The 22,249-nt window shown below is 47.5% G+C and overlaps 2 protein-coding genes across 4 annotated transcripts; one reads left to right on the forward strand and one right to left on the reverse strand.

Annotated features, from left to right (window-relative positions):
• Nucleotides 1–170: 170 nt before the first annotated feature.
• Nucleotides 171–10,068, reverse strand: LOC120713048 (transcription initiation factor TFIID subunit 4b-like). Of its 3 annotated transcripts, XM_039999021.1 has the most exons (14): nucleotides 9,774–10,025; nucleotides 9,165–9,640; nucleotides 5,988–6,490; nucleotides 5,167–5,262; nucleotides 4,340–5,005; nucleotides 2,882–2,991; nucleotides 2,689–2,776; nucleotides 2,058–2,193; nucleotides 1,917–1,972; nucleotides 1,794–1,850; nucleotides 1,568–1,711; nucleotides 1,060–1,125; nucleotides 733–991; nucleotides 171–626 (listed from the first exon to the last, which is right to left on the reverse strand). In XM_039999021.1, the coding sequence occupies exons 3-14, from the start codon at nucleotides 6,462–6,464 to the stop codon at nucleotides 466–468; spliced, it is 2,316 nt and encodes a 771-aa protein (XP_039854955.1). In that variant the 5' UTR covers nucleotides 6,465–6,490; nucleotides 9,165–9,640; nucleotides 9,774–10,025; the 3' UTR covers nucleotides 171–465. The 3 variants fall into 3 exon arrangements, with proteins under 3 accessions (XP_039854955.1, XP_039854956.1, XP_039854954.1); XM_039999022.1 differs by lacking the exon at nucleotides 9,165–9,640 and having other exon boundaries at nucleotides 9,774–10,068; XM_039999020.1 differs by lacking the exon at nucleotides 9,774–10,025 and having other exon boundaries at nucleotides 9,161–9,424.
• Nucleotides 10,069–12,146: 2,078 nt separating this feature from the next.
• LOC120713049 (biotin synthase, mitochondrial-like) lies at nucleotides 12,147–21,230 on the forward strand. The gene is made up of 6 exons (XM_039999023.1): nucleotides 12,147–12,545; nucleotides 14,371–14,550; nucleotides 14,728–14,834; nucleotides 15,119–15,324; nucleotides 15,461–15,600; nucleotides 20,762–21,230. Exons 1-6 carry the CDS (start codon nucleotides 12,342–12,344, stop codon nucleotides 21,065–21,067), a joined length of 1,143 nt encoding a protein of 380 aa, XP_039854957.1. The 5' UTR covers nucleotides 12,147–12,341; the 3' UTR covers nucleotides 21,068–21,230.
• Nucleotides 21,231–22,249: the final 1,019 nt, after the last annotated feature.

A 22,249-nucleotide genomic window follows, 5' to 3' on the forward strand; every position in this document is an offset into this window, starting at 1 on the left:
ATTTCAAACTCAATTAAATGGGGATAATTATCCTTGCAAAGATTTTTTTTCCTGAGTATTCTGTACCAAGCATAATGCCCACTACTAGAAACTGTTGACTTCGTGTAGAGGTCATGCATGCATACGAGAGCAGAAGGTCCGAATCATCTCATGGAAAGATAGCAGCATAGGACGACCAAGCAGCCATTGGTTGCAGATGAGGCAAATGCCAGAGCACCTTACACGGCAATTTTTACAGATGACTTTTGCTGGCATTTCGCCGCTTTATGTGTGTGTGTGTTTTTGCGGCCGTGTGCCTGAGCACGTATTTCATTAAGAGGGAAGCCGCCTTTATGTGTTACAGATTTGTCACCAATATACAATGCCACTCCACTCTCCAAACCACACCGGGTCATGCTCCTATGCTGTTAAATACCCATGCATGGGCTCTAGTGCCACACCCACACTTAGTATGCCTACTCTAGCCTAATCTGCGCTAGAATCACCGGGCAACCGCTCGTGCAGCCGGTAGATGAGCCGTGATTTCGTCATCTGAGGTTCCCGCTCCAGGGCACAGATCACATCCTTCACAGAGATCGTCCGTTGCGGTCCCGCAAATGGCGTCCTCCCAGGTCTTTTCATGCCACCTGAAACCAAAGTAATCATGCATATCATAAGTTGAAACAATTTTGCAATGACGTGTTTTGGATTTACAAATAGAAAAGGTCTGTGCCAATGATATTGCTGCTTTACCAGTTCCGAACGCTGCAGAATGGCTCCTCTTTGAACCTTCCTGGTTTTCGCCGAGGCCTTTTCCGAATTTGGATAATGGCCTGGGACCTGGTCCTTTACCTTGCTGCGAGGCAGCAGCCACATCAAGGCCTTCTCGCTTCTGCCTGGCTTGTTCAGCCATCAGCTGCCACTTCGAGAGCATATCACTTCCTCCAACTGCTTGCCGAGCAGCAACGTTCGCCGCATTCGTTCTCATCTTATCATCTTCTTCCTTGTTGGGCTGTGTGAGGTTAAGGATTCAGGAAATGGAGAAAAGTCACAGCTGGGATATCACAGTGGAAATGTTACCTTCACATTCTTTGGGCGACTTTCCTCTTTTTCCTTTTCCAACTCTGCCGCGCCACTGCCATCAGCCTACAAGAAAGGATTTAGTTAATCAAATAGACCATCTTATACTTGAGTTCACCATGCTCAAATAATGAAGAAAACTCCCAGAAACTTAACAAATACATAGTGGAGACTGGATAGTTACGTGCCATAAGAGACCAAACTTATGGAGTTATGGTAGTAAACCAGGGCAGATTTATAATGGCAAGACATAGGTACCAAAACTGAAACCAAATTCAGGAAGTGTAGAATCACTAAACCTTGGTATAGGAAAACCTGAAATACAAATGAAATTGATGGATGGTGAATGCGTGTATGCATGGGTCTGTGTAAACAGTATACAGTTCCCAAGTTTCCAACAGTGTATAGTTTACACGTTTAAGACATAGTATAAACTAGTCAACTACTATGAGATTTAAGTTTCAAGCAAATTTACACTAGCTCGAAATGAATGGGGTTTATGAAATACCTCAGTTTGCTTCTTGTTCTTGTCAGCTTCTTCTGCTTGTTTTTTATCCCACTCTTCCTTAGCTTTCTGGTTCATTTGCAAAATTTGACGGCCAACATCTGAAGTAATAACTAGTCGATGCCCGGTCTTCTCAGTGTCGATTCTCTAACAGAAATAGGAATTGTTAGTATCACAAATAGGGAACTATGCCATTATCAGGTGCTTAGGAACAAAAGACAAAACAAACCTGTTTTGAGACTCGTATAAGAGTACTTATGAATCTTCGCAATCGCTCCTCCACACACTACGAAAAAGTTGAAGTTATATAGATACTGCAAGATTGTTCATGAAAATTGTAAGGATAACTCACCATTGATAAACAATGCTCAACATCAACATTAACATTCTTCAGATTGCATTTCCGAGCTGTCAAAAACAGGTGACTGTTAATCTTGCCATTAAAGTTTATATAGGATGGCTTCACATTTGTTATAAGTTCAAAGGAATTAACCTATTTCTACTAGTTTCTTCAGGAGTGGGCCCTTCCGTAGGAAAAGATTTTCTTCTTCTTCCTGTGCAATTCTTCTTGCTTCTTGTGAGGCAAGGCTCTCTTCCTTTGGGGCAGAGAGTAGCTGTTCCTCCTCCTCCTGTCAAGAAAGAAGGCATCAGCAAAACGCAGAAAACAGATTAAACGGGTGCACAAATTTGACACCAACAGCATGATGCACTGGGCTGAAAGCTCATAGAATGCAGGAGATGCTGTGTGAGTTGTGAAATTTTGAAGATACACAAGAAAAAAGTTATCTCGTATGCAAGAATTTTAGAAGATTATTTTGGAACATTCTTGTGGTCCAACTGACATAGGATAAGCAATCCCAAGTTGAGCAGCAAATGTACACTGATGTCATAACATGTAAAAGTACACTCATGGAAAATTTAATGCCTAATTCATCCCTATGTGATAAAGACTATAGATGATGTAGTTAATTTAGCAAGTACATCTAACATCACATCTGCTGCATCATGGTTATGTAGCAGATGTGAAGAGTGCAACCACAATTTTTTTTACAAATAGGAAGAATGTTATTTCTGCATGGAAGATACCCTAGCCTAATATTAACATTAACCAGAGATGGGCATACCCTAATATTAACACCACTAACAGCAGTGACATCATTAAGTTGATCAATGCTTTGTTCCTGGAAGGCACCAGATGTCTTCTGCTTTTTGCTGATGACAAAAGAGAACTTTGCTTAGGCCTATCCAGAAATGTAAATAGTGCATGGTAGTATATTACATTTAGACTTTCAGTTAACATTTTTTGTTTAACAAAACCTTGAAGGCTGCGTAGAGCCTGCTGCTTCTGATGATTTCTTCTGCCCACCCGATTTCTTATTACTCTTCGCACCTCCGCTAGCATTTGGTGTGGATGAGTTTGGGGGTCCCTGACAAGACAGAAGGATGAGTCATATACAAATTAAATGCAAACAGGCATCAAACAATTGCATAGCTGTCATGAAGTATGAAAGACATGCAAAAATCTGTAGTCCTCCATAAAAAGGGAACAAATGTGATCACACAGAGGGGAAATAGTCCTACTATTATTTCATGTCTAAATAAATTATTAAATATTCATATCATTAAAAAAATGCATTTGGACTTCACCCCGTATGGATGAAGGCTGTAACAAGACAAATGGAACTCATAGCTGGTAGTTTGGCTGACAACAGAACTAACAATTGGAATATTATATACATGACTATATATCAAGTGAGTGTGCATGGGTTCATTTGTTATTACAAAGCCTCTCATTTGTAACTACTGCAAAAGTAAATGCTCTCAGAAGTCAGAACCGCAGTTTTAACATACTGCACTATCCTGAAATTTGACCTGAAAATTATGACCGTATTAGATCTATTTACAAGGCAACATGCATGTTTTACTGTCTAAACCCTTATTCCCTGCCAGTTCAATCAAACACCAAGAAGTTAGCTTCATAACCATGTGCCGCATTTACAGTCCTGAAACTATCCTGCACGCAACAACGGGAACCTGTGCACTAGATGCCCAACAAGCCAACACTGTCAAATTATATGGTGCTTAAATGTTGGCAAATGAAATAATGGTGGTCTGGGGTTGGTATTTGTCTGAAATTCAGAATAAGAACAAAACTTAATTCCAGGACACTACAATGGGTCCAATATTCCAAACCTTGATTATAGCAAATATGCTAATAAATCAAAGTGCTCGTTATCCTAGGTGAATCAATGCACAAACTTCTATTCGAAAAATAATGAGTGATCTAGCAAACATACAGTTTAAAATACTATTTCTGTTTATTTTTGCATTAAATTGGGAAATTCTAATGAGAGAAAAATATGGAGTATATAATACAAATTGCATAAATGAAAGTTGCCTGAATCAAAATGCTCGGTATCCTAGGTGAGTCAATGCACAAACTTCTATTCGAAAAATAATGAGTGATCTAGCAAACATACAGTTTAAATTACTATTTTTGTTTATTTTTGCATTAAATTGGGAAATTCTAATGAGAGAAAAATATGGAGTATACAACCCTTCCCCAGACCCCACACAGTGCGGGAAGCCTACGGCACTGGGTACGCCCTTTAGAAAAATATGGAGTATATAATACAAATTGCATAAATGAAATTTACCTGAAGTCTCAAATTATTCAAAGTTCATATTTAAAGCAACTGAAACCTATTGGCATCTAGATGTAATTAGCTTGTGCCATATCAAAGCAAGGTTAAATTATGAATTAGGTGGATTCACCTGCTTTCCTTTAGCTGAAGAATTTCCTGCGCCAACCGTGCGGGCCTTGCCAGCAGATTCAGAATTTTGCTTTGCATTAGCATTTGGAGGGGGAGTATTGGTTTTCAACTCCTTGTTTTGATGCATTTGCCATGCAACTGCATTGTGCTGCATCATTGGATGAGTAGGGGGAGGGGCAACTTTTGCAGGAGGCATTCCATGAGCATGTGTTTCTGGAACTGGATTTGGTGGCCTAAGAGAACCAGTGATTGACCGAGGGTAACCCTGGGCACCGGGATTACTTGCTCCATATATTTGCTGTGAGGCCTGCTGAAATTGTGTGGGTTGTTGCTGCTTGTTCTTTGTTTGCAATGAAACTGCTGAGTTCATTCTAGGTGGTTGATTCGATATAGCATTTGGTACCTTTGCGTCAGGGTTTTGGTTGGGGTTATCATGAGAAAGATATTGTGCGCTAGTTTGCGCTTGAGTGCCTGGCTGTGGTGCAAAAGCCTGAGGTGAAGATGACACCTGAGTTTTCTGACCCTGGTTGGATGGTCCAGGTGGACGAACTTTCTGATCATGTAACTGTGCTGAACCACTGGAAGGCATCTGCTGTGCTGACGCTTGAGAGAATAAAGAATGCTGACTTGGATTTGCCTGGTTATTTCTTTGTGCCTGGGCTTGCATCTGTTAAAAATGTTCAAGAAAAACAAATAAACACATAGAATGTTCATCACAGAATTGAAACACTCGCTAAACATTCTGATTTAGAACGTCTATCAAACTTGATGAGTAGCCATTTGTTAAGGAAACAAAAGGAAGCAATGAAGTTTATGCAATTCATTAACCTGTTGAAAAACTTTATGGGCTGCCTGCTTGAGCATTTGATCCCCAACAATATTCCTGATCACTCTTAAGAAATCATCTTTGTGGACTTCATTGCGCTGTAAACATGGAACAACACAGCTGTGTTAGTTTAAATTGTGCAAACAGCCAAACACTTAGCCTTACGAGTGTTCTTTGATCCTTTGTCCCTGTTGTTTTATCTGCTACCTCCACATAGGAACAAACTAGTGGAAACAAGAGAAAGAATGTGCTTTCTCATCATGCATTTACTTTGTTTTGGTGACACATGTAGCTTTTGGTGACAGATGTAGCTAAGGAAATGCAGACCTTGAAGTAGGAGTATCATGCACATGTCTTTCTTTCTCCACTAAATTACCAACGAAAGCATACTTAAACTATATGGAACGACGCAGACCTCAAAGTAATCTACATTATCCAGCACATGTCTTTCTTTCTCCACTAAATTAGCAATGAAAAGCATACTTAAGCTATATGGAACGATATCAGTGATACGAAGAGTTGGACACTGACATGCTCTCCACCATACTACTTGGATCACCTTATATATGACATTTTGTACGTTAAATGTATACTGTGAAAGTAAATTTCATAAAAGGAATATTGTGGTCCAAATTTATATGATCAACCTACGTAATTTTCCATATCAATGGTCAAAACTAGTATTGCTTGACTACATGTACTCTATGATGACATAATTTAGCAACAGCAGGAGTATATGTTAAAACAAATAACAGGTGCCATATGTAGCCAATTAATTTGTGCATGGACCAATGCAAATAATAACAGAGGGGTAAAAACACACCCTAAGTTTTGACCATACGGTTTGAAGTTGCATATCTTTGTCTCTGTCAAGATGTGCCTGTAGGATAGGAATTAACATATTGAATGGTATAGATGGCCCTTTCCTTGTATCCTGGGCACCAGATGGTGCTTGCAGGCCAACAACTTGCTTTGCACTCTGCTGAGCTACTGAGGGCTGAGCTACATCAACCTTGGAACCTGAAAAACTCTGCTGACCAAAACTCCCTGTTTCTTTCTCAGCTAACTGGAAGCAATTTGTTTCAGCTTGTTGCAGTCGATTTTCTGGCTGAAATTGTTGTAGCTGTGGATTCTGTTGCTCCACTTGGACAGGTTGTTCACTTTTTGAACCTTCAGTTACTAATTCTGATCTGGAGAATTGATCTGTTGCGTTCATATGCGGTTGCCCTGCTTGTTGACTTGCATGGACACTTACTTCCTGCTCTGTTGCTTGCAGCTGAGCATCTGTAGCTTCTGACATAGCAATGTTATCCTGGTGCAAAGAACCTGGTGCGGAAGCGCATAATTTTATTATCACCGAAAACTGGCAGTAACATCATATTACTGAAAAGCTCTGAGTTGTAGGGGTTTTCTTTTCTGAACATGAAGTTAAATATGGGATAAAAGATATAGTAAAGGGAGGATCGAAAGTGCCAAGATATTATAATACAATAGCTTAGCAACACAGCATCATCAACAAACACATCCACAGGGAGAGGAAAATGCTGCTCCTGAAACATAGACAAGGATCATTCCTTCCGTGTTTACTGATTCATTAGACATACCATGAATTGTACCACTATGTGTCCTGCTAATCGTGATTGTTTCCTATGGTCTGGGACAATGTTGTGAAGCAATTGCCTGATGATCATAAGTTGGCCCAGATTGAGGACTAATCGTGTCCAAGTCAACTAGCTAAGCAAGGGGCCTGAGCCTGCCTCATCAAGCAGACATCAGCTGGCACTGTCTAAGTCTTAAATGGCAACTTGCCTGAGCTCTTGGCCACTGTAAGGAAGGATGGGGTTATAGAAGTGTTGTTCATTATATAGGCGTAAATATTAGTCCAAAACTGATCTGGTCGGCTCAGCACCTCAGCTGTTTCTGACTTCAGAGAAATTTCTTAGACTGTACTATTATGGGCTACAGCAAATACCAGCCACTTCAACCCCCCCCCCCCCAAAGGGGCGTACCCAGTGCCGTAGGCTTCCCGCACTGTGCGGGGTCTGGGGAAAAAAAACACTGCAATGTTTCCTACTATCCCAAAGAAAAAGGCAACATAAGCCACTCAAAGTTTCCTATTTTAACAAGCTCCAAACAAAGGGAAGCCCTCAACACACCCAACCAAATTTCAGTTTTCAAACGGTGCCAAATGACCCCAACAGCAACAAGACATCATGAACTCTAACCACAACTGCTCCCATAGTAACTGAAAGCATATCAACACAGCATAATCGCACAAACAGACGAAGGGGGAAAGATCTTTGCACACTACACAATCTCAGAATTTCACAGCTCCTTGCTGCAGCTAAGCCAGCATTGGGGTACCAGGGTTCAGTTAAAACAAAGCCCTATAAGTTCTGGGAAGTAAACTGACTGACATCATCACGCCTGCTCCTCCAGACTGCAAAGAAGATCGGGCTTGATGCCTTCATTGGCCACAACAAGCGAGGGGTGATCATTTCTTTCAGGTAGGCAGTGTGCTTAGCTTGGGGGGGGGGGGGGGGCTACGCTACCCCGATACGCCGGTGCATGGGCGTATCCCATATCGGATACGTATCCGATATGGATACGCCATCAATACGTCACCGATACATATCGAGGAGTATCGGGGAAAAAAAATAAGAAAAAAATTGGATATGTTATCTGATACGTATCACACATGCACACCGGCCCCGTTCCGCCGCGGCCTCGCTCCGCCGTTGCCACCGCGTCCCCGCGCCGCCGCGGCCCTGCTCCGCCGTCGGATCCGCCCGCGCCGGGGCTGGATCCAGCCTCCCCGAGCGCCAGCCGAGCTCTAGCTCAAGGGAGAGGAGCCGCCGCCGCCGTCGCTCGAGGGAGAGGAGCCGCACGCCGCCGGATCCGCCCGAGCTCGAGGGAGAGGAGAGGGAGGAGCCGCCGCCGTCGCTCGAGGGAGTGGGAGAGGAGACGCCCGCCGCTGCTTCCGCCCGCCCGCCGTCGGTGCCTCGCGCCGGCCGCCGCAACTCCCGCGGGCCACGCTCGGGTCGCCGCCTCGCTCCTCCTACCGTGGCTCCCGTGCGCCATGCTCAGGGGCGTCCGCGTGGGCTGCGCGACTGCGCCGCTGCGGCACCTCCCAGGCTTCCCGACCGCCGCGCACGGGTCGCCTCCGCCCCGCTGCTTCCGTCGCCGCCGCGCCCCGTCGTCCTGTGCGCGGGTCACCTACCAGGGGTAGCAGGAGAGGGAGGAATTGAGGTAGAGGAGAGAGGGGCAGCAGGGAGCGAGAGGGATCGGGGCAGAGGAGAGCTCGTATGAGGGAGCAAAGGCGGAGGATGCGATGCGGCTGTGGCAGTCACCAAATGAGTGGACGAGAGGGCACTTGTGGCTGTGGGTAAGCGTCACTTGATTTTTTTTTATTTCTTTTTTTTCCAACAAAGCGGTGGGCGGCTCCTACAAGTGATGGACATTGAGGAGTGGATCCCACATAAAATGATGATCTTCTATGATAACAGTCTATTGCAAGGTAATTTACTATTTTGATATGTGACATTATTTATTTATTTAAAAAATAGTAAAACGTATCCGCGTATCGGGTTTTTTAGAAAATTGCCGTATCTGCGTATCCGTATCCTTCCGATACCGATACACGTATCGGTATCCGTATCCGTGCTGCATAGGGGGGGGGACCGGGACCTCAAGGTGTGCGCACGCGGTCAGCGAAGAGCAACCACCGGCGAGCTGGGAGCAAGCGGGGCAGCAGTTGGCGATGATTGCGTGCCCTTGCCTTGTCTCACAGCGCCGCCACAAGGGAAATTTTGAGAATTTCTAGTGTTGCTTTGCTCAAAAATTCCCTGTGCTTGAAACAAGGCCAAAACACCTCGTAGTTCACAAATTAAATAGCACAAGGAGCAACAAACATTAGCAGCTCAATGACCTCAGCCAAACACCAATCAACAGCAGTAGCAGTTCACTGTACAACTTTACTAGCAGTAGAAGGCATACCTACCTCAAAGATCCGGCGGCGTGGGGAGCGCCAGCCGACCAGCGAGGCCGGGCGGTCCGGCGGCGAGGGGCGCAGATTCCACCGCGCGGGGGGCTCCGGCGGCGTGAGGGCCCCGTCGAGATGGCGTGGCTCCTGCGACTGCGAGGCGCTACGCCAGCGAGACGGGGCGGAAGCTCCGGCGAGCTGAGGCGAATCCGGCGAGCCGGGGCCTCGCCGCTTGGGTAGTCGGGGCGAGTGGGGCGGCGAGGTGGGGGGCGGGCGGGCGGGCGGGCAGGGGGTGGGGGGTGTTCCTGGGAGGTGCCGGCTGGATCCCGCCTTGGGGAGGGTGCGGCGCTGGACTTGGGGGAGGGAGACGGCGGCGTGTCGTGTCGCGTCGCAACTGGCAAGCGCGGTCAAGGCGGCGTCGCAAGCGAGTCGATGGGGGAGGAGCCGCCCCCCGGCTTCCAAACGAGCCCCGAGTTTGGCCTTCCGCGCGGATTCTAGATGAAAATAATCGAAAAACCCACCCAAACGATCTGATTAATTTTCGATTATGTGGATCGCCACTTACCAGAAAAACTCCGAAACAACGTGAGAGCCGATTCCCCCCAACGCGTCGCAATACTCACTTACCTGGTAAGCTGAAGCAATTTCCCTCCGGCTGCCTCTGCTCTTGCTCCGGCGTGCGCCGCCGCCCGGAATCGCGCCGACCGTCGTCCCTGACTCCGGATCTGCAGTGCGCCGCCTCTGCCCCCTGCGCCGCCGTGCCCCTGCAGTGCGCCGACGACCCTACAGTGCGCCACCACCCAAGGTGCGACTGCACTGCAGTGCGCCACCGCCGCCCCCCAAGTTGCAGTTGCAGTGCGCCGCCGCCCTTTTTTCTTTCAATTGGAGCAGCGCCACCGGCCCCCTCTGAACTGTGATTGGGTGTGACATTGGAGTATTTGTTTCCTAAGATATTTATCAATTGTGTTCTGCTAATGAAAATCCAGTTGATTGTTATGACTAATAAAAAATCCAGTTGACTGTTATGACATGTTCAGATTTTTTATCTAATAGTATATAATTATATAGTCAAGATACTCAAAAAATATAAGAACTATTGAATTATGCTCGTATTTAACAAAAAATGCGATATCATCAGTCTTATGGGCATTTCAGACATTTTACCATTCAACTCAGAGAATCGACTCAAAATAATCAGAATTGCCAAACACCCAGCTTATTCGAACAGCTGATTCTCCAGACAGTAGACTTATCTCAGAATCTTGATTTTCTGAGAAGCGAGATCCAAAAAAAGCGGAAACAAACAGGACCGGTAATTTTCTTATTTTAGTTTTTTTCAAGAAAAATCAAGAAGGAGCTTTACTACGCGTGAACGGTTTCAAATGTATGACTCCTCAACTTAGTCATGCGAAAAGTGCAGCTTAGTTAGTTGGTGCATTTGATTACTTAGGGATCTTTTGGATTGTGACGGTGGCAAAAGGAATAAATTGTTGATCCAATTATAATTATCAGGTCTGTCTTGATCGATCGATTTTTGAACATTGTATTTGTGAATAAGGATGAACCAAATTCAAAGAGGATTTACCTAGTAACCATCTTTGCTCTTTTTTTTGTTGCGGGTAACCATCTTTGCGAAAAGGATTGTTCACTCTTTGCCATTTCGGTTGAAATATAAAAAGTAGTTTATATGTTTCATCATCTGATCTCATGTTCTTTCTGTGGCATATTTGTATTATCTAATTGATGGTATAACCATCTTTTGGGTGCTCAGCCAGACTGTTCTATCTAAAAAAATTCGACCTGCGGGGCAAGACCACCCCCGTGGCATTGGGTTGCAGGAAGAAGATTTTCTTACACAGATCGAAAAAACTTCCGCACCTCCGCTCCATCCATACACAACGACATTGTAGACTTCGTGAGACGGGAGTAGCTTTAGACTTGTGTTTTGAAGTGGGACAGATGAGGAAATTTTTTCCAACACGCAAATAAAACTGCGCCATCCCCGACCAACAAATTCGGGGGGCCAGGCACCGGGCAGACTAAACGTTCTACCGCAGGCCTGGTCTACCGTCGCTAGGAAGTTTTTTCTATCTAAATTTTTAGTATCAAAGACCATCATGCTTGCAGGAGCCAATTGCCCTTTCTCCACAAAATATAATAATTGTAATGCTGTAGAGATTTTTTTTGGTTGGATACCAAATTTTACCACAGTTTACTAAAAATTCTTTATGCGGGTTTGAGCTTGCTGGTTGCTGGACAAGTATTTGGTTTTCAACCATGATTTAAAGTATGCAGTTTGTATCTTTAAAAAAAAACAGGATGCAGGTTGTCTCAATAATTCTTTTAATTACGTCCGCCCCATCTCGACGAGTTGGAAAAAATAAATCCTGTAAATCAAATCCGAGCTAGCGATTCCATAAGCGCTAGGCACTTTTAGGAGTATATATACTCTTTTATAAGAATATTACTTTATATAGGAGGCAATTTTGGGAGTATACTCCTATATAAAAGTATTACTTTTTTCGAAAAAAAAAATTACTCGCAAGGAAAGTATGGCACAGTGGCAGTTGCAGCCAACGAGCGTAATCTCTCGCTCGGTTCAAAGCTGCAATGAACTCCCTCGGCCATATCGCCACTGCTGACTAGCTTTTACATGTAAACGCAAAAAAACCGTAAACACATTAAAGTGAAAAGGAATCTTGCTAATTTGAAATACTAAATGAAGTTTATTTACAAAACTTTTTATATGGATGGGCTGTAAATCGCGAGACGATTCTAATGAGTCTACTTAATCCATGATTTGCAACAGTAATGCTACAGTAACCACCCGCTAATTATTAATTAATCATGAATTAATTAGCATCATTAGATTCGTCTCGCGATTTACAACCCATCTATACAAAAAATTTTGCAAATAGACTTTATTTAATACTTCAAATGTCATGTTTACATCTTTACATTTTTTTGCAAAATGAACTAAACACACCCTATATCCTTTTCCTGCCCCTCTTTTCGTCCCAATCTCGCCCCTGTCCCCCCTCTCTCGTTTCTCGGTCTCAACTCAACTCGCTAAATCGGAAAATGGGAGAATGATGCAACTTGTGTAATCATGCTCGGGCTTAGCAGAACATGTTGCTTCCGCTTTTTGTAAGCTTTTCAGGGTGAGCAGCTGGTTGGTACGCTCTTGAACCAGGCATGGCCATGATGCTGCTGGCGCGCAGCCTCCGCTCGCCGCTTGCCGTGGGGGCGGCGGCGTTCTCCTCGGCGCCGGCGGCGTCGGCGGCCGCGGCCGCGGCCGCGGCGGAGCGGGCGATACTGGACGGGCCGCGGAACGACTGGAGCCGACCCGAGATCCAGGCCGTGTACGACTCCCCGCTTCTCGACCTCCTCTTCCACGGGGTACGTACACCCTCCTGGGCTGAACACTCGCGATCCCAGAATCCCGCCGTCAATCCTCCGGTTGCGTTCGTATCCGGTACTGGATTAGTGGCGACACCGAGAATTTAGCGAAAGATTCTGTCTTTAAGCTTCCGGGTGCTGAAGGCTGTAGATTTGCTGCTAAGATTGTACGGTTAGGGTCTGGGCTCTGAAGGCTGAATTTGGAGTGTCAGAGGTGAAGCCTTCCTTCTCTCAGATACTCGCTAAATGTCATTTTTGCTGTTGCCTATATAGTGGAGATTGCTACATAGTTGCAGCTTGGCTATAATGCCAAAAGGTTTCATTTTGGGAGGATTCCTTGTGCTCGTGGCAGCGAGTGATAGCGATTGACATTTCAGCTCTACTGGGGTTTGTCATGAGGATGTTGGATATGTCTATTTGTTTGATCAGACATATGAAGATTACGCCTTTATGCTAGCTGTTGCTGCTGGATGTTTTCGGCATTCACATCCATGTTCAGCTAACTTTTGATGGATTTAGAAGATTAATAATGTTGGTATGAGACCCAGTTCTTTGGTATGGTGCTATTGTGCTAATAAGCATCAGTTCTGTCAGACTGCCACTTTAGGCTGTAGGGCCTTTTAGCAGTGGAAGCCATGATTATTTACAGTGATACCAACTTGATTGGGTTTATGTTGTCCTTAACATCCGGGATTTTTCTGTCACAGTCTATCTATAGACACTGAAATGTGACTGCTGATAAAAAGTATTATAATCAGTAGCATTTTTTATGGTTGGGTTTTGGAGCCTTATTGGTTATTCAGAGTTTCCTAAAACTGATGATGTCCTTTCATTATGTAAAAGTTTTGAGCTTACTGCCAGATTGTGCGTACTGCAGTGTTTTAAAGGCGGTAAGGCGAGGCGAGGCGAGGCGAGCTGGGTACGCCTGGATGCCTAGGCGACAAGGCGCCACTGTAACCCAAGGCGAGCTGGGTGCGCCTAGACGCCTAGGCGTCGCCTGGACGACTAGGCGACGCCTTTAAAACACTGGCGTACTGCAGTATTGCCTTATAAAGAAATTATTGTGTTTTTATGGACTTAGATGTCAGTTGTAAGTCTATAAAAACGTTGAACTATTTATAAATCCATCTGTCCATCTGTAGTTTTGGTAGGAAGGTACTGCTCTCGAGGGCTTTTAAAATTCGCATCAAGCATCGGATAGTTGGCACTTTATATGGCAGGAATGGGATGTGTTCTTGTCAAGCTTTTCTAGATCTGCCTCTAGAACTAGAAGTCTGTTTGGCTGTTGACTTCTCATACTATTGGGCAAGTGTTAGAGCATCACATAATCCTGTAGAGGAAGTAAATATACAACTTTAAACTGTGTGAATTTTGCAAAGTTTTATGTTACGTATAAGAAAGTCTAGTTCTTGTTGTAAAGCATGTAAGACATGATGATTTGTTTTTAGGCAATTATTCCATGATAATCTGATAAATGCAGGCCAAAACAAATTTTGTGTGATTAATGCTCAGTTCAATATGTTTGGTCACAGTAACATATTCATTTGGTGTAGAACAATCTCATTCCTGGGCGTCTTTATCCATCATGGATTGTAAGCACTCTTTGCAGTAACTCCACAATTTGCCATCTGTAAAAGTGAATAGAAATATAACAAGATGAAACAACTCAAATGATTTATCATTCTGCTGAAGAAAACCATGTCCTTTGAGAGTACCAGTTTACCTGTAATGGAGCATTTAGCATTGATGTGACTATGTCACCATGTCAGATGATAGGGTTGCAAAAATTCTGAAGTGCCATTTTTTCTTCTCATTCTTTTTTCAGGCTCAGGTCCACAGAAATGTACACAAATTCAGAGAAGTGCAGCAGTGCACACTTCTTTCAATAAAGACTGGTGGGTGCAGTGAAGATTGTTCTTACTGTCCTCAGTCATCAAGATACAATACTGGATTGAAGGCCCAAAAATTGATGAACAAAGATGCTATCTTAGAAGCAGCAATAAAGGTACTCTTAGTCGTCTGGGAGGTGAACAAGTTCCTCTCAGCTGTTACCTTTTTACTGGCCCAAAATGACAATTTAACTTATTATTTTTCTTCTTCACTATAGACTTAACTTTATGACATAATATTCTGTGTACAGCGCTCTATATATTGTTTCTTCTTCTAATTTATTGTTGTACAGGCAAAAGAGGCTGGGAGCACCCGCTTTTGCATGGGAGCAGCATGGAGAGAAACCATCGGCAGGAAAACAAATTTCAACCAGATTCTTGAATATGTCAAGGAAATAAGGTATTCATTGGGATCTTTTAGTTATATACAATAAAACTATGGTCTATGGTGCAAGTTCTGCATAACCACACACAAGTTGTCGTCTGTTATCATGCCTCTATTCACCTAGTTTGTATTTTTGTTCCCCAAAACAATATAGCTTTGTCTATTCACCTACAATAGTATAGGCATTGACTTAAAGGACTTAATTGTATCGAATGATATATTCAGTCTGGGGACATTTCCTGCGTTATCAATATAATTTATTTTAACATGTTAGCATGAACTGGATAATAACTTTGCAGGGGTATGGGCATGGAGGTCTGTTGCACGTTGGGCATGATAGAGAAACAACAAGCTGAAGAACTCAAGAAGGCTGGACTTACAGCTTATAATCATAATCTAGATACATCAAGAGAGTATTATCCCAATATTATTACCACGAGATCATATGATGATAGACTACAGACTCTTCAGCATGTCCGTGAAGCTGGAATAAGCATCTGTTCAGGTGATCTTTTTTTTTATATTTGCTGACACTTTTTGCAGTCCCTAGCATGCATAATAAGCATTCCTCTTCAGCAAAAAAAAATATGGGGAAATATTGTTATTTGGTGTATAATTTGGTGGCCACTTCTTTTGTTCAGGTGGAATCATCGGTCTTGGAGAAGCAGAGGAGGACCGTGTAGGGTTGTTGCATACTCTAGCCACCTTGCCTACACACCCAGAGAGTGTTCCTATTAATGCATTGGTTGCTGTAAAAGGCACACCTCTTGAAGATCAGAAGGTATAAATTACTGTTGATTATTTTCTATGGTTTAGATGCTCGCAGCTGTTGTATTAGCCTCATAGCCATCATGCATGAAATGATATTATTAGGAAATGTATAGAACCTGACATATATAGCTTATTGTAGTTGCTATGTATAGCTGATTGATTTGTACCAGGATAGTTTCCTTGTAACACAAGCCACATTGGCTATATATATGAAAGCTCACCCCCCTGATTGGGTGTGGTGTTTTTCCCATTCTACCTTTCTACATGGTATCAAGAGTCCGGGCCCTTCCTGGCTCCTCTCCCTTCCGCTAAACCCCCGTCGCCGCCACCAGGCCACGACCCAACCACCATCGCGCCGAGCCCTTGCCTCGGCGCCTACCCACGCCGCCGCCTCCTCTGGCCGCCGCGTCTCCTTCTCTGCTGCCGCCTTCTCTTCCAGGCCGCAGCACTTTTTTTCCTGATCCAATCTGCTATTGACGGCCGCCGCCATGACGTCCGCCAATTCCGGATCAACCATCCTCTCGTCTGGTTCCCCCTCCTCTCCAGGGACACAGGGCGACTCCGTCGGCCCTCTGTTCGTCCACCCCTTCGCCTCTGTCAACGTGAAGCATCACGTGCCGATGACGCTAGAACTCAAGGGCGGCAATTTCGCCCGGTGGTCGGCGAGCTTCCTTGCCATGTGCGGCAAGTTCGGCGTCATCTCCCACATCGACGGCACTACACCCTCCCCCGCCGACTCCTCCTGGCAGCAGGCGGATTGCTGTGTCCGGAGTTGGATCTTCGGCTCTGTTGCCGAGGCCGTCCTCGACATGGCCACGACCGGCACCACCCAGACCGCTCGTCAGCTCTGGGTCGCCATCGACGGTCTCTTCCAGGCGAACAAGGCGCAGAGGGCCATCTTCCTGAGCCACGAGTTCCACTCGATGACTCAAGGGGATTCCTCCATCGACGACTACTGCCTCCGCGTCAAGACCACCGCCAACAAGCTCCGCGACGTCGGCCATCCCGTCGACGAGCCGCAACTCGTCCTCAATCTCCTCCGCGGGTTGAACGAAGAGTTTGCCGGCACCGCCGACCACGTCGCCGCCACTAGCCTCACCCTCACCTACGCGCGCGACCAACTCTCCCTCAAGGAGTTGCGCCTCGCGAATGGGATGAAGGTCGCCGCCGCCACGGCGCTCATCGCCGGCTCTGCTTCCTCCTGCGGCGGCGCTGGCTGCCGCGGTCAGCAGCAGGCGCCGCAGCAGCAGCCCCGCGGCGACGGACAGAGGCGCAACTCCGGCAAGAAGGGCGGGCGCAAGAACGGCAGCGGATTTGGCGGCGGGTACGACGCGCACGGCGGCGGCTTCGGCGCTCCGCAGCGCCCCTTGCCTGCTGGGCCCTGGTTCTGTATGAACCCGGGCGGCCAATACTGGGCCGGCGCTGGTGGGCCGCCTGCTGGGCAGCCGTGGCGCCCTTCGCCAGGCCTGCTGGGTTCTGGGCCGCCACAGGCCCACGCGGCCTTCGCTCCACTTGGGCCGCAGCAGGCCCACACGGCGTTTGCTCCTCTCCAGTACTCGCCAGGCCCGTTCGCTGCTCCTCCGGCCCAAGCTTCGACGTGGGATCAAGCTGGGCTGATTGCAGCCCTCCAGCAGATGTCTGTCCAGGGGTCCTCCCCCTGGGTGATGGATTCCAGCGCCTCCTCCCACATGACGTCCTCGGATGGTATACTCCTCAAACGTCTGCCCACTTCCATTTCTTCAATTTTAGTAGGCAATGGTACTAGTATCCCAGTCACGTCTCACGGTCACTCCGTTCTCGCCACCACAGCGTCCACTTTTGCACTCAATAACGTTCTTGTCGTTCCCTCGATTGTTCAGAATTTACTTTCTGTTCGTCAGTTTACCCGCGACAACCACTGTTCCATTGAGTTTGACGCTTTCGGGTTTTCTGTTAAGGACATCCCGACGGGGCGCGTGATTCTTCGCTGCAATAGCGACGGGGATCTATACACCTTGCAGCCTTCCACCGCGTCTGCACTTGTCGCCGCCTCCAGCACTTTGTGGCACCAGCGCCTCGGCCACCCCGCTCCAGCAGCAGTAGCTAGATTGAATAAAAACAATTTATTATCTTGTAATAATTCAGGCCGTTCGCTTTGCCACTCTTGTCAGCTTGGCAAACACGCTCGCCTGCCATTTACTTCATCTACTTCGCATACTGCTGCACCCTTTGAGCTTGTTCATTGTGATGTTTGGACGTCACCAGTATCTAGCATTTCTGGCTATTCTTATTACTTGGTGATTTTGGACGATTTTTCTCATTTCTGCTGGACATTCCCCCTCAGACGCAAGTCTGACGTCCACCAGACCATAGTTGATTTCGTTGCTTATGTTCGCACTTAGTTTGGTCTGCCCGTTAAGTGCTTTCAGGCCGACAATGGCACAGAGTTTGTCAACACTGCCACGTCCACTTTCCTGGCGGCCCATGGCACCCTGCTACGTCTCTCGTGTCCGTACACCTCCGCACAGAACGGCAAGGCTGAGCGTGTTCTTCGCCCGCTCAATAACTCCGTGCGCACTCTCCTGCTTCATGCGTCCATGCCAGCATCCTACTGGGCTGAGGCACTTGCAGCCGCCTGCTATTTGCTTAATAGGCGCCCCTCGTCCTCCATTCACAGCGAGATCCCCTACACACGCCTCTACAGCGCGCCGCCTAGCTATGATCACCTGCGAGTATTTGGGTGCCTGTGCTATCCCAATCTCCAGGCGACCTCCGCACACAAGCTAGCCCCGCGCTTCGTAGCCTGTGTGTTCCTCGGGTATCCTATAGCTCATAAGGGGTACCGCTGTCTCGACTTGTCCACCAGGCGCATCATCATCTCGCGTCATGTTGTCTTCGACGAGTCACACTTCCCTTTTGCAGACGTCTCCCCTGTTCCACCTCCATCGTCCCTTGATTTTTTGGCCGACGATACTGTGGATACTATGCCTTGCTCTACTAACCGTGCAGCTCGTCCTCCGCCTTCGGCGCCCGCGGTCGCTCCGTTCTCCTCGAACGTTGAGCAGCCGCCTCCCTCCTCCGAGCTTGCAGGTCCCGGCGGGCGTGGTCCAGTGCCCCCGTCAGGACCTGCACTTCCGACCAGACCCCCCCCCCCCAACGCCCCCAGCACCGCCGCTGCTGGTCTACTCTCGCCGACCGCGCGCACCGGCACCTCCGCCTGCGCCACCTGTGCCTCCGCCGCCTGTGCCTGCTCCTGTACCTGCTGCCCCGGAATCCTCTGGACCTGTGACTCGTACACAGTCTGGTGTTATTCCGCGCGTGCAGTACAAGGGGCTGGCCGCCATCGTCCCGTCCCCGCTCCCGGCGAACTACCGCAGCGGGCTCGCCGATCCGAATTGGCGAGCTGCCATGGCTGATGAGTTTCAGGCCCTGATCGACAACGGCACCTGGCGTCTTGTTCCCCGACCGCCTGGTGCCAACGTCGTCTCCGGGAAGTGGATCTTCAAGCATAAGTACCATTCCGATGGTACTCTTGCTCGGCACAAGGCGCGCTGGGTCGTCCGCGGCTTCTCCCAGCAGCACGGCATAGACTACGACGAGACGTTCAGCCCGGTGGTCAAACCGGCAACCATCCGGGCTGTTCTCAGCATCGCCACTTCTCGTGCCTGGCCCATCCACCAGCTCGACGTGAAGAACGCCTTTCTTCACGGCCACCTCGACGAGACGGTCTACTGCCAGCAGCCGCCTGGATTCGTCGACCGCGCCGCTCCTGATCACGTCTGCCACCTGCAGAAGTCCTTGTACGGGCTCAAGCAGGCGCCGCGAGCGTGGTACTAGCGGTTCGCCTCCTTCATTCGACAGCTCGGCTTCGTCGCCTCGGCCTCCGACACTTCCCTCTTTGTGCTCAAAGAGGGCGCGAGCATCGCCTACTTGCTGCTCTACGTCGATGACATCATCCTCACCGCTTCGTCCTCGACGCTTCTTCAGCAGATCATGGCCAAACTCGCCTCTGAGTTCGCCATGACCGACCTCGGCGACCTGCACCACTTCCTCGGCATCTCCGTCACGCGCTCGTCTGACGGCCTGTTCCTGTCCCAGCGACAGTACGCCATGGATCTTCTCCAGCATGCCGGCATGACTGAGTGTCACTCTACGGCGACCCCTGTTGACACTCAGGCCAAGCTCTCAGCCTCGGATGGTGCCCCGCTGTCTGCCTCTGACAGCTCCGACTACAGGAGTCTCGTGGGTGCTCTTCAGTACCTCACCTTGACTCGGCCTGACCTGGCGTACGCTGTCCAGCAGGTGTGCCTCTTCATGCACGACCCTCGCGAGCCTCATCTCGCTTTGGTCAAGCGCATCCTGCGCTACGTGAAGGGAACGCTCTCCTACGGCCTCCACATCGGCACCGGCCCCGTCGACAGTCTGACTGCCTACTCCGACGCCGATTGGGCTGGCTGTCCGGACTCCCGGCGCTCGACTTCAGGCTTCTGCGTGTTCCTCGGCGACAACCTGATTTCGTGGTCTTCGAAGCGTCAGACCACGGTGTCCAGGTCCAGCGCCGAGGCCGAGTACCGTGCGGTCGCCCATGCCGTCGCTGAGTGCTGCTGGATCCGCCAGTTGCTTCAGGAGCTCCATGTTCCCCTCGCTTCCGCCACCGTTGTCTATTGTGACAACGTGAGTGCCGTCTACATGACGGCCAACCCTGTTGACCACCGGCGCACGAAGCACATCGAGATCGACATTCACTTCGTCCGCGAGAAGGTGGCGCTTGGACAGGTCCGGGTTCTTCATGTTCCCTCCGCTCATCAGTTCGCTGACATCATGACCAAGGGCCTCCCTGTACAGCTCTTCACAGAGTTTCGATCCAGTCTTTGTGTCCGTACTCCTCCCGCTGCGACTGCGGGCGGGTATTAGGAAATGTATAGAACCTGACATATATAGCTTATTGTAGTTGCTATGTATAGCTGATTGATTTGTACCAGGATAGTTTCCTTGTAACACAAGCCACATTGGCTATATATATGAAAGCTCACCCCCCTGATTGGGTGTGGTGTTTTTCCCATTCTACCTTTCTACAGATATGAAGGTCAGACCTCTGAAGTTGTCTTCTATGAACATTATGCAGACTATATAACCTGGTTTAAGATTATACATGCTGATTTTTTTTGGTGCTAACCAACGTTCTACATCAGCCTGTAGAGATCTGGGAAATGATCCGCATGATCGCCACTGCCCGGATCGTGATGCCAAAGGCAATGGTAAGGCTCTCAGCAGGCCGCGTACGGTTCTCCATGCCAGAGCAAGCACTCTGCTTCCTTGCTGGGGCCAACTCCATTTTTGCTGGCGAGAAGCTCCTCACGACAGCGAACAACGACTTCGATGCAGACCAGGCGATGTTCAAGATCCTCGGCCTAATTCCCAAGGCCCCAAGCTTCGGTAACGAAGAGGAGGCGGCTCCTGCTGACACTGAGAGGTCCGAGCAAGCCGCTTCGATGTAAAACATCATTACAGATCTTATGTAGCACAGTTAGTGCATAAAAAAACTAGCACTGTTGATGTATTTAAAGCATATTGTATTGTAGAAACCACTACACTATCTAGTCTCTCGAGACTGATCAGAAATAAAATAGGGGATGAAAAATATGTGATGTATTTCAGTTAGTAGCTTCAACCTCTGATCTCTCGCGATGGAGAACCAGTGGCTATCTGGGACTGGTTCTTGCATCGTCAGCAGGAGTTGCATCACTAGTTTCAGATGGACTCGGTACTGACAGTGCCGTTGGTTGGTAGCTTGCCGCATGCTTGTGCGTGCGTGTACTGTACGTTGGAGCCGTGCTGCGCATGGCATGCTGTGGTCCATACGATTTCAAACACCTGCTATCACGCTTGATGGGGACGTGCAGAATACCATAGTCATTGATCTGTCGGTCATGATCGGCGAAGCTTATCGTGAACAATTTGTATCTTCTTCGACACTAGTGATGTGCGGAAGATTTATGGGTGGTTTGGGTAGATCTTTTGGTTTGCCACAGCTCTTTTTGGCATCTTAGAGCAACTTTAGTGTATAATCTTTCACTAGGGTGCAAAGGAAGCCACGTCATATCTAGCCGGTCTAGCAAAAAAACGCTCCAGCAGGAACCTTCTTCTCCTGAACCATTCATTTTGTGTTGATTAGCTTCTTCTCATGTGCTAAGATGGGACCCATTAGGAAATAAAAATACTGCCAATCAAGAATTTATTTGCTCCTACCCGTACTTTCTCCCTCTAGATTCTCTGACAAACGGTCACATTCTACCTTTTTCTCCCTTTGCACCGGGTGCTCAACTTGGCTCCAACGTACAACGGAAAATTTTGCTCCAATGTATTGCACCGCTTTCACCTGTTTCTCTCTTACTAGCACCACCCCAAAACACATGCTGGAGCTGCCCTTAGAGCTGTAGAGGTAGCCAGTGTTGAATTCTTAGCCACAAGTTAGTTGGGCCAAACTATTTCCAATCAGGATCCCAATGTGGCAATGTGCCAGTCACAATACGTTGTAGGAAGATTTATCTGGACTCCGTAATTTGCATTCCAATTTCTTTGTTGTGTTTATGATATAATAGGTAAAATAAATTGGTAGCTTAAGTTATCTTTAACGGACAACCAAACACATGTAGTGTACTTCTGAGCTGCCTTACAGT

This window comes from Panicum virgatum, chromosome 6K (genome assembly GCF_016808335.1).
Source record: "Panicum virgatum strain AP13 chromosome 6K, P.virgatum_v5, whole genome shotgun sequence".
In the NCBI taxonomy this organism is placed as follows: Eukaryota; Viridiplantae; Streptophyta; class Magnoliopsida; order Poales; family Poaceae; genus Panicum; species Panicum virgatum.